The 12,084-nt window shown below is 38.7% G+C and overlaps 1 protein-coding gene across 4 annotated transcripts in view; it reads right to left on the bottom strand.

Annotated features, from left to right (window-relative positions):
• SLIT3 (slit guidance ligand 3) overlaps positions 1 to 12,084 on the bottom strand; it is a 530,994-nt gene that overhangs the window by 93,013 nt on the left and 425,897 nt on the right. For all 4 annotated transcript variants that reach the window (XM_074915702.1, XM_074915699.1, XM_074915700.1 and 1 more), the window contains 3 exons: positions 3,235 to 3,303; positions 2,081 to 2,152; positions 1,826 to 1,897 (listed from right to left, as the gene is read on the bottom strand). In XM_074915702.1, coding sequence (XP_074771803.1) covers positions 1,826 to 1,897; positions 2,081 to 2,152; positions 3,235 to 3,303 — 213 coding nt within the window. The remainder of the gene's footprint in view (positions 1 to 1,825; positions 1,898 to 2,080; positions 2,153 to 3,234; positions 3,304 to 12,084) is intronic.

The following is a 12,084-nucleotide window of genomic DNA, read 5'->3' as shown; positions in this document are numbered from 1 at the left end:
TTTTTTCAATTTGATTAGCAGATCATTTTAAAAAGCCAAAAGATAATGGTTGTTATTAAAATATTGCTCTTTGTTTCTGTCCATACATGGCTTGCAAGAAGGAGAGTGAAAAGACAAATTGTAGCTATTGGAAGAGTGGGGTATGGTATATCTACACTGTAATTCAGGGTAGAGAGTCCCAAACTAGCTTTAATCAAGCTAGCTTGCATATCAGAAGCAGGCCAGAAGACGGCTCCATGTGGAATAATTTATTTGGCCATGAAACAGAATATATTAATTTGTGGCTGAATTTCAGGACTCATGTAACAGCTCAAATGTGACCATCTTAGTGCGTTAGAAATCAGAGTCCCAAGCCAAACTTAAAACAACAATTCCAAATCACGTATCTTTCTTGTTTTTACTAATGAAAACTGGGAATCTAAAGCTGTCTTCTAAGTTAGGAGGCTGAAACCTACATATCTATTTTACCACTCAAATCACAGTGAGAGAGCTTGGCCAAACCGCATTGCTCCATTGCTGCCAGAGCTGCAGTGCTGCCCATGTTGACACCTCAATTCCACGCTTACAGAGTCAGTGCACAGCAACCACTGCTCTTTAAATTCACAGAAGCTTCTGCATGTGAATGACATCTAACTTTTTAAAATATAGAAAATAGTAACGTGAAGTTTCAAAGTGCTCAGGACATATTATTCAGCTCCTCTGTTCCGAACTTTTAGTGTTCAAAGCTCTTTTTCCTTCAGCACACTGAATAATCTCATCACAGATAAACTATTAAATTTTTTTGCTTTTGGTTTACTGGGCAAGTAATGATGACCCACTTGTGTTACTGGGCCATGAGGAGGAAGGTGGCTTCTCCATCTTGTCCTGACAACTGTACATGGGGTCATGTGTCCACACAAACAACGGAGCAAACCCAACTCAGAGTTTGTTTCTAATAGGGCAATTGGGAAGCAAGAGACAATAAATATAAGGCTGAAGCAGCAGTTGGTCTAGCAGATGCCTAAGGAAAACTGCAGGGGTCTACATGCTGCAAGGAACAGGCCCACAGCCCACACTCTGAGACGATATAAAGATTTTCGGAAGAGACTGTAAGCAAATTGTTCAATCCAGAAAGCTGCTGAAAGCAGCTACACTGAAAAGAAAGAGGGCAGAAAAGGATCTCCAAAAGAAAGAAACCACACATAGACATCTCTGAGTGTGTCACCAGTCCACATGAGGTGAAATTTCATTTGCAACTCAAACACATTTGAGACAAGCATCTCAGTATTACTGGCACCCAGTCACTGGCTTGACTTACTCCTTGTTTTAGTACAGGCACTTCTAACTTTCCTTCAGATTGCATTCTTTTATGTAAAAACCTCCCCGCAGAAATTTAAATTAATAGCAAATATTATAAATGCACAGTTTTCAGTCAAAACACTTTTGCTGAAGCATCCAATGGAAGCTTACACTCTAAAATATGATCAAGTTTCTATAGACAAAAAGTCCTCTTCTGTGGGGCACCCAAACATTGTTCAAGTAGAAGAGACAGACTCTGTGCAGTCTCTTGGAGGCCTGTCTTCATGATAGTTCTTGTCTCTGAACTATCAGAGAAGAGTCATTCATCCTGCAAATGTGTAATTGCTTCTTTTCCAAGTTTAGCATTCACCTGCTCTAGTCATTACCGGACATATTGCACCCAAGTACAAGTACATTGAAGCTAATTGTGTGAAAATATTTATGACTACTGGATCAAGTGAAAGCCATCTGCTCATTAAAAATCTCCATGTCATCAACAGCATTCTAATAAGCCGCAGCTCAGCCGCATCGAAGAAGCAGTACTTACAACACTCGAAGAGACCTGAGCCCGTTGAACGCGTGGACTGGAATGCACCGAAGTCTATTGTAACTCAAGATGCTGGGAGAATGAGAGTACAGAGTTACAACATTGTATTTTCTTTTATTATTTCACTACTCATTCAACCACAAAGCAGCATGGAAAGCCACGTGCCTAAGTAACAAGATATACACTAATTGTTCAACACCTAAGATGGTGTCTGAAAAGCAATTAAAACTGTTACCAAAACTTTGGACTACTTACAGTGTTGATAACTGAGTCATGTTGCTGAAGGTGTAATTGGCCAATACGCTTATGCTGTTGTTGCTCAAATCACTGAAGAAACACACAGAGAAAATATCATGTATATGTATAAATTGAGAAGTCTTTTTTTAAAGACTACATATCTGTGCAGCAAAATGTTTGAAGCAATTGAAAAGTCACATATTATCAATTGATATCTTTTCTAACCAACTTTGAATAAGCTCTAAAACCAAAGCAAATCAGACTCCTCTAAAAAGCCTCAGACTCGAAATATTAAGGCATATTTTCAAGCATATAGCATTAAAAAAAAAGCAGTGAATACAAGCAAAATTTTTGAAGAAGGATAAATTAATAAATGATACAAGCATGGGTGAATATTTACTGTACCAACTTGCTTTGCAATGTATTACAGACATACCATTTCCACACGCTCTTTACATTGACAGTTACTAGAACATTTCATATTTCATTTTAAAAAAGTCTTTTAGGCTCAAACAGAACATTTTGTTTTGTTGCTGCTATCCCTTGAAAAACAAAATTAGAGATGTTTCCAAACAAAACTCTTTTAACAGAGGACTCCAGTTTTCCCTCCATGTTGTTTTTGTCTGAGGTTGTTCCGAGTACCTACACAGCTGATTCACACAGCATTTGAAAATTTCTGATAAATAGTTCAGTCAAGAAATTTCACTCCTGTATGTTTCAGGGAGAAATTTACTGAACAAAGTCTAGGTGTGTCTCTCTCCATAGCAGAAACAGCTATGCAAATTTTCATTGCCTTAGCATTATAAATACTGCCTCACCTAGAACAAATTAATGCCATCTCCTCTGTTAATGACCTTTACAGCTTTGCACAGATAACTCTGCCAAGTGAAACTGTAGCAGCCTGTGTGAGAGTTTAGTCCTTTTGAAGAGGCTCGAAGCTCCTGCAGAGGAAGGGTCTCCGGTGCTCTCAGTCACCTCACTCTTTCTCCACTCTTTATGAGCACTTATTGGCAGCAGTAGCCACTGTGAAATTCTTTCCAAGTCCAAATTACAGAAGGTTTTGGGGTTTTGTGGGTTTTTCCCCTCAAATACTAATTATTTATGTTCTAACTACAACACAGTGCAGAAAGAGTAATGTAATTTTCTTGACATTGAAAACACATGTTTCTTACATCAGTGTCAGGTGTCTGAAGGTGGAGAGCCCCTTCGGCACAGCAGTCAGATGGTTTCCTTCCAGGTATCTGAAAAAAGTCAGATTTGCCAATTACACAAACATGTTAACAAGAACTCCTGTCACTCAATCTGCACCATGAATGAGGAAAATATAAAGTCAGTCACTAAAGAAATTATCTTCGATTCATTGCTTGCAAACTCTAACAGTTTCTCCTTTATAAGTAAATTATCCCACATGCAAAGCATGACAGTAGAGCTTATTGATTTTTTTTTTTTTTTTAAGACTTGGAAGTGAACAAAGGATCTCTGGCCTACAGCAAACAGAAGTGACCATTTGGTTCTTCTATGACAGCAACTGAAGAAGGGGAGAAAAATTGTATGGCTTGTGCCCTGATCTTAAAGTTACCTTTAACAAGTTTCTGTAAGAACACTGAGTGCTGACCGACCCTGTTAAGAAAGTTTTTTTCTTGCGTAAGTTCCTTGTGCCAAAACTGTCCTTGTATGGCTGCACTGCCAGGTCTCTGTGTTGCAAAAAGACTCACTTATTCTGCTGTCAACACAAACATCCATGAGTTTGATGACACATCCACTACAGCAATCCCTACTATGGCATATACACCCTCCTTACCTTTCCTTTTCAATATACACTGGTACAGGAGGAAAACTTGGTACAAACTGAAGACCAAAGACCAAGTTCTCTTTGAATGCAGGCTCCTCCTACAAGCACTAAGAGTATTTAATAAAATAGCTTGTTCCCAGGGTGGAAGTTGTTGGAGACACCACTGAATGCATCTCTATTCAGACACATGTACAATAAGACTAAAGTCTTTTTCGATAATCCTATGTCCTCATACAGGCATACAGTGACTGTATTTTGCAGTTTTTCTTCACTGAAGAAACCTGAACATTCAGTAACCAACGGAAAAAGCCTGTACAAATATAATATCTTCCAAAGGTTTGCCCAGAAGAGAGCATGGGTACTCGAGACTCCACAGCTGATCTGTGGTAGCAATGGGATGTGGGGTTTTTCCTGTTTATTACAAAATAATAATACAACAGAGCTGGAGTTCTTTTCCTTAACCTTGGCATTTGGGTGAAACTGCATCCCTGGAAGATACCAAAGTAATAAGGCTCCAATGACAATTGACCACTGTGGTGCCATGACACTGTCAAGGTGACTCTCCAGGCATCTGCCAGAAGCCCTATCTACCTAGGAAACAAACCCAACCTTCTCAGAAAATTGTAGGAGGGAAAGAATTTCTCCCTCCACAGGTGAGGATAAAAGATGAAATGATATTTCCCTTCCTTACAAGACACTTTGGGGGATTTTTCCTAAGGTAGACATGGGGCAATGCAATTGATGTGGTATGTTTTGAAAGATAATCAAGTGTAGCCAGGAAATGCAGCCCAGACACCAGAACACTTAATGTGCTGCCTCTACTGCTGAAAATACAATCTGATAATTATGTTAAGAATTTTTATCCCACACATACAATTTCATTTTCTTTGGCAACAGACCTCCTTATTCTGCATTTACTATAGCAAACAACAATAATAACAGATTATTATTCTGCTATATGTTCCCTCTCTACATTAACTGTAACAACATGGAGGTATTTGTGTAAACTAAATCCAAGAAAATTTTCCCACAAACTTTATTTTTACATCATTTAAAAATAAAATCTATAAATACTAACAGAATTTCTTACATAATATATTTTATAACTGTCACATTCCGCCCCTGCCTTCTATTTCAGCATAATGCCCTCTCACCATTTTCTGCTGCTTCAGCTCTTTTCAACTACTCCAACTGAACTACTCCAGCCTCATGGTTATCCATTCTGCCTGTGCACAGGCTCCCATCAAGGCAGAGTCACCTTAGAGCACACAATGGAGCTGACCTAGCTCTGGCTAGGATTAGGCTGGACAACTGGCACTACAAGCTTTTGAATTTATAACCAAAAGGAAAAGCCTTCCTTAATGAAAAAACACCTATTGAACAAATTAACCTCTCCATTCACAAAGATCACAAGCATGGAGTGACAGTGTTCCACAGTAAACAGTTAGCCCTTATAGAGTAGTGACAGCTGCTCTCTGACACAGATCATCACAAACCAGAGTATGGGTTAGTTATGTCATGTTTACACCTCCCATGAATATTCATATTCAGCAAGTGTAAAGTCACTTTCATGATTTTGACTAAATTTGTTATAAATTATTTTGAAAATGGAGCTCCTTGGTGAATTCTCACCATAAATTGTGACACAGAAAATCCTCAGTATTCAACCATGCATGTTACTATTTGAACAGGGCAAATCAGGTCTCATTTCCTCAGTCATGGTCTGCTATGGATGCAGCAAGCCGCTGGATGTCTGCACTTTCTCCTTCATCCCAGAAAGCTGCAGATCTTAAACCCAAGCATGAGGACAGGTTAAGGTTCCCGTCTTTAATTCAAATGTAAAATCCAACGGATTTCCAAAGGAAATCAAAAGCAGGTCATGTATTATGTATTTGGAAGCTATATATGGTTTTCCTTTAGAAAAGGAGACTCAACTCTTGCGATGTGTTGAAATCTTCAGAAATGTATTTTCAGGATATTCTCTTGTTGATCCCAATATGAAGCAGCCTGCAATTTGAACAACCTGATGATAGCTAGCCAAGTTTTTTCCCTCCCTGATGTGCTTTCTGGTGCAATCAGAAGTCGAGGGTGCACATTTTAATACAGTGCTTCATTATTCAGACTAACATAGACATGCAGACCCCTGGAGTTAAACTCCTACAGAAGATCTGCTTTGAATAGCTTTGGATTTGTACTGCAAACGATTTGATGGTTACATAAAAGTGTGAGCAGAAAGCTGCAATACTTACACCAATGGTATAACTTCTGAACCAACACAATTTTGCACTGAAAAATTACTGATAATATACTTTTCATATATGAACATTTTTCCACTGTTAAAACCTTTCATCACATTATACAAAAAATGGTGGTATTTTCAAAGCAAAAGGCATTCCTTTTGAAAGCACATTTAAAGGCAATGAAATTGAAATAACCAGAGCTTTTAGGGTATAAGAGCATGCCAAGAGTCAGGAGGATCTGAGATGCAACATTTGAAGAAACTAACTGCTGCAGGCGAGCTGTTGCTCACTGCAGGCCAGGCCTCTGTCAGAGCAGGGAGGGGATGTGGGGGGCAACAGCTCTGCACCTTGCTGGGCTCAAGATGACGTATGGGGACTGCAAGAGGGCTGGAAGCTGGACGTAGTGAATAACTGAATTACTCCTGAGGGTGAAGGGGCAGAGCCTAGTTACAAAACTCTGTGTATTTATGTACATATATAAATCAAAAAACGTGGATGAAGCTACAGACCCCCTGCCCAAACATAACAAAACAAGCCATAACAGAATGATGTGGAAGGAAAATTGTATTTTTCATTCTCTCCAATCCTTAGCCAAAGGAAGATGATGTATATGGCATCTGGTATGAAAAGAAATTCTGTCATGAATGAAAAAATGTATGTCTAATTTTAATGCTAAGAATCAAGTTATTAATATACAGAGTCAAGAGTGGGTGTCAGCTGCCTCAATACAGACACACTGACTAGTATCCAAAACAACCTCATTTGCTTCCTAAAGTCTCTACTATGAAGTTTAAATAGCAGACTGGAAATTGTTTTTTACTTCATGAATGCTGCTGGGAATCCTGAAGTCTCAATAATGACTTGTAACCAACAAGCAATTACCAGAGCCAAAATTGAAAACAAAACCAAAACCATGTTCACGTTCTCATAAAATGCCACCAAGTACCTACGAGGAAAGGCTTCTTCTAAAACATGACCGGGTGCTGGAGACACGTAACTGTTTGGCCAGGATGGCTGGCACTGCGGGCACGGCCATGCCTCGCTCCACGCCTGCCCCAACCATGCTGGCTCTCAGCTCCCAGTGCCTGCAGCAGCCCCAGGGCTCATCCAGCACCTTCCACACACACTAACATCACACATAAAAAATTTAAAACTATGCATAAAAGATGACAGCTGTTCATTTTCCAACTTGTCTATTTTTATACTGAAACCACTTGGATTGGAGGTGATATAACCAGCACAAGGTGCCAAAGCATCATGTAACGATTTGAATCACTTGGAACCTTTTTTGTACTGAAATGTCTATTCAGCCATAAAGTCAAGCTCACAGCGGCAATCTGTGCTAAGAGAAGAAAATGGAGAGATGGAGAGACAAATCAGTTCTCAGGCAGTAATTGAAAAGGCACAAAGCCTCTCCTTTAATTCCTTTAAATATTTCATATAGAATGTTACATTACAAAAAAAAAAAAAAAAAAAAGAAGATACTTGGAAATTTTATGCAGCTCTAACATTAAGCTCTAAAAGTAAGTTATAGTCTAAACTTTTAAATGCAGATACCCAATGTCTTAAAATTTTGAGGCAAGTTTCATTTCCTAAAAAGAGTGGTCTAGAACTGAATTGGACTGTGAAAGATGAAACATCCTCAAAGCACGAATTTTAATAGCTTCAATTACACTTTCTTGAGAAGAAACAAAAATCAAGTATGGATCTAGGTACAAATCTGGATCTTGAACTTTTAAAAGTTTTTGGCAAATCTGGACTCTGGATTTTGCTGTATTAGTATGTCAGACCACAATTTATACGTTTGACACAGAAACATGGCCATGTTCAAGAGTAAAGTGAAGGCCCTCAAGTTAAACTTGACTTGTATCTATTAGTGCTAAAGTCACCTTTCTGATAGGTACTCAAACTTCTTCAGTTATTGAACACATTATTTGATAGCATTGATAATATTTAGTTTTTCTAAACTATCAGATTTGAAGTGCAGATTTAAGCAACTAAATGAAACGCAGCTGTAACTAAAATATCCTTCTATGGAACTATCCATTCTCTCAATGGGAGAATTTTCCTCCACAGTGAATTAAGCAGGGTGTAAAACCTTTTATGACACAGGACCATGTAAGCATAAGCTTTGATCTGAACTGTTTCTCTCCTTTATTATCAAAGGAAAATTCACTGAAGTCTGTGTTAAGGGTCAGTGTTTAAAATAGTGCAGATTGTCAGACGAGCAAAAGCATGTGCATTCTCAGGCAGATGATTTTCATTATATATCTCACTTCAGAGTTATCCTTTTGATCAACAGCAATATAGGCATACTGAAAAATGGCACTACAATATTCTACATATATCATAACTAATTGCTTACAGTATATTTATTGCAACAATTTGCATGACCCAGGTATGAGCCACTATTTTTAGTCACAAGTCAAGAGAAATCACAAGTGGAAGATGGAAAGAAGGGTTGAGTAGATGTGGCAGCAAATGTATGGAAAGCAACTGTCAAAAGCGTCTTGGCAACTGGAGATTCAGCTGCATGTGCCATGCTAAGGTCAAGGCAGCAACAGGCAGCAAACTCAAGGTGGAGAATAATGAGCTAAAAGACAGTTCAATGGGATCCCTATCCCTCTGCTAGTAAGCAGGTCAGCCACTTGTGAAAACTGTTGTGCCAAGTCCTGAATGTATTTGCAGACTAAATGAACCTAACAGGCAGAACACGAAACAAATTGGAGAGAGGTTTGTGAGGAGAGAAAGAGAAATGGCAAAAGTAATGCAAATATTAATAAGTATTAATATAAATGGAAAGAAAAATAATTAGTAATGAGTATGGATGCAGGTTTTCCTAATAATCCCATCAGTGCTATTGTATAGCTCAGTGTCATGACATTTGGAGACTAGAGATGACATGATTAGTACATATTTATTCTAAAATACACCATGCTCATTATGCTACAGCTTATGCACACACTGTCCACGTAATTGCCTCTGATGTTTTTCCCCAGTGCAAAATATTATTTGCTGTAGGTCCATAAAAGCAGCTGGATGCTGTCAGTCAAGACTTTATTAGAAATAGACTATACTTTTGTGAAAAAAAGAAAAACTAGTGTTCATACACGGAGGTAATATGTAAAAGGAAAAAGACCATGGGAAACTTAGTTCAAGCAGATTTGAGGGGGGAAAAAAAAAAAAAAAAAGAAGAAGAAAAGGAAAGCCTGAAATACTAAGCAGCAGCAAGGCTAAGTTCCAAGCTAGCTCACTACATGAACATTTTACTTCTGAACATCTGGACTAGAAAACTGAGCATGTTCAAAAAAACCAAGGCTTCTCTTCAGAGCAAGCAAACAGTGGGAAAAAATGCAGGCAGTACGTAAATATACAGCAAAGGAATTTGCAAGAAACAACATACTTCCCTATTCCCAAGAAGCTGAAAGAAGTCTTGCCCATGATGATGGGGTTTTGTGAAGGAATAGCTGGGAAATAGAAATTTCTTACATCATCATCCCTCTAAAAAGCCAGGAGACTGAGTGATCTTTTCAGCTGTATTCTAGATGGAAGCCTTCCCTGCCAAGGTAATCCCTCCTCCCAAGGGTGGTACAAAGCAAACACAGGGATGTCTCCTGTCATTCCAAGCTCTAAATATAAAGGAGATAATGGTTTTCACATGTTTTGTCTATATACACATCCAAAACAGAAACTCAGGAAGAAAGCTGGAATGAGTGAGCCTATGTCTCCAGTCCACCATATAATAAAACCTTGTTGGTGATCTTTTTGCTGAGTTTAGGTACAGTGAAATTTCAGCCAGTGAAGGGTAACATTTTCCCTATGTGCCTGCACAAAAGGTATGCTAATTTTTGCACATTGCTATTCAATACCTGTTACAAGGAAAGAATTCCTGGTTTAAGATTATATTTAAGACTATTTAAAGAAACTTCTGAGAAGGCTATATTCAGCTGTAACAGACTACTTTATCTAGATACATGGCAGTTCTTTTTCTTAAACCATGGTGTATAAAAACACACTGCATTTTAATAAAAAGGACCACAGCTAACGTGCCTTGTAAAGGAATACATCAATAATGGAAGTTTATAAATGTGAGACTGGTGCATTCATAAAAATTCCACTAAAATGATCGCCTGCATCGTATCATCCCCCAGGCTCCGGCAGGGAGGAAGCTGTGAGCTACCAGGACAAGAGGCTCTTTACACCCTTGTCTTCTCCTTGGCATGACCTCGGTTCTTAGTGCCTGATAGGAGCACTGAGACCCCAGCACGCTGCCCAGAGATCTCTGACATGGGAGTACAAGGGGAGAAAGGCAGCATGGATTGCAGTAACATGGGGGAAGGGTTTTTAATCTATCTGAGCAGGCGTGACCACCGCACCAGTGAGAAAGGTGAAGGCATCCCTGCCCTGGAGACTGCTGTGGCTCTCTCTAGCCAGGCAAGTGCTGCGATATCTTCTGCAGCAGGTAATTTATGTGCTTTCTTGTTTCAACTGCTAAACAGATATCCACTGCTACCACAGAAACAAAACAGCTTTTAGAAGATACTCCAGCCTTAGGACACAGTTCATGGGATCTAGGACTCCTCTAGGGAAATGGGGGTATTTTCATTCAAGGAGTGTAAATAGTTTGAACAAGAGAAACCCTGTGCCCAGAAAACTACTGCACTCTCTGTCGAGTTTTAGCTGTCCTCAAAATGAGGCCAGAGGTGGGGTTCCACAGGAGAAGCTGTTTACCACAGCAGCAATGACAATTCTCAAACAGAGAACAATAAAATACTGAAGTTCACACTATCAGCTTGCGACCTAGATGATACAGTCTCTTCTAGATTATGGGCAACACCTTTATCTCAATCTGGAAGCAAAAGGAAGGCAAGTAAGATTTTATTTTTTAAAAAATTTATTTCATTCTTGTCACAGTTTCCACAAACACATGAAATTTTTAGCTTCAGTACCTGCAGCTCATCTTTTGCTATACATACAAATAAGGAGCTCAGTTTGTGTTGGTTGAGAGGAGAGTGAGATCAGGATTGAATTTTGAGACAGCTGGGACAGATTCAAGGTTATATTTGCAGAATATGAAATATTCAGAGCCAGCCGGTCCATGGCTGACTGTGTTCTGCTGACACATTTCTGGATTGAAAGCAGAAAGCCAAACTAGAGGCTTGCACAGCCAAGAGGCTCCTACCGAAGAAGACAGTCATGTAAACTCCTATGAACTCAAACTGCTCAGTTCCAGGCTATTTCTTCATTTGCCAAGAAATAGCTTAAGAAATATAGCAGTTTTCAAGAATGTGAGATTAATTTCACTCTTTTTGTGAAAGTTATGTCGTCAGGGTATCAGATAGTATCAGTAAAACTCAAAATGCAAAATTTAAACATAAAAATTCCCTCAGTGTGGCAGTGGAAATCAAAGTAACATCTGTGATATCTTATTGTTGGCAAGTCATATTTGAATGCCATGAAACCTGAACAAAACCAGACCAGAAACCACCTTGCAGACTTTTTATCACTGATGGCAATATATAAAGGAATACAGGCCAGGACTTGACTTTTAATTCAAACTACTATTAACCATGCCCTGGTTTAACAGTGTTCCAAGGATGTATTCATTAATGCAAAATTACCATGTTAATTTGAGTTACCGCACATACTTTCAGTACACTCCTCATTCAGCATCAAAGTCTTCTATTTGACTACAACACATAAGAACAGTGCAAACCCCATTCTCTCACTGTGAAGGGAGTAAAAAAATGTGTGTATCATTCATCAGCTGCCTTGTTACTAAATAGTAAAAATAATACTAGATACAAAAAAATAGCAGAATCAGATTTTAATTCATTACAAAATTCACTGAACATACCAACTAACTCAACCAATTACTTTCATATAGAAATGTTGATGAGACTGTAACAAGTTTCAGTAACAACTTACCAGGGATAGATTTGAGTAAGGACCTAAAGGGGAAAAGCTCAGTACTTCTGCCAACTGTTTAA

The sequence above is a fragment of the Athene noctua genome, chromosome 12, assembly GCF_965140245.1.
Source record: "Athene noctua chromosome 12, bAthNoc1.hap1.1, whole genome shotgun sequence".
Lineage (NCBI taxonomy): Eukaryota > Metazoa > Chordata > Aves > Strigiformes > Strigidae > Athene > Athene noctua.
This window is presented reverse-complemented; position numbering and strand designations above follow the sequence as displayed.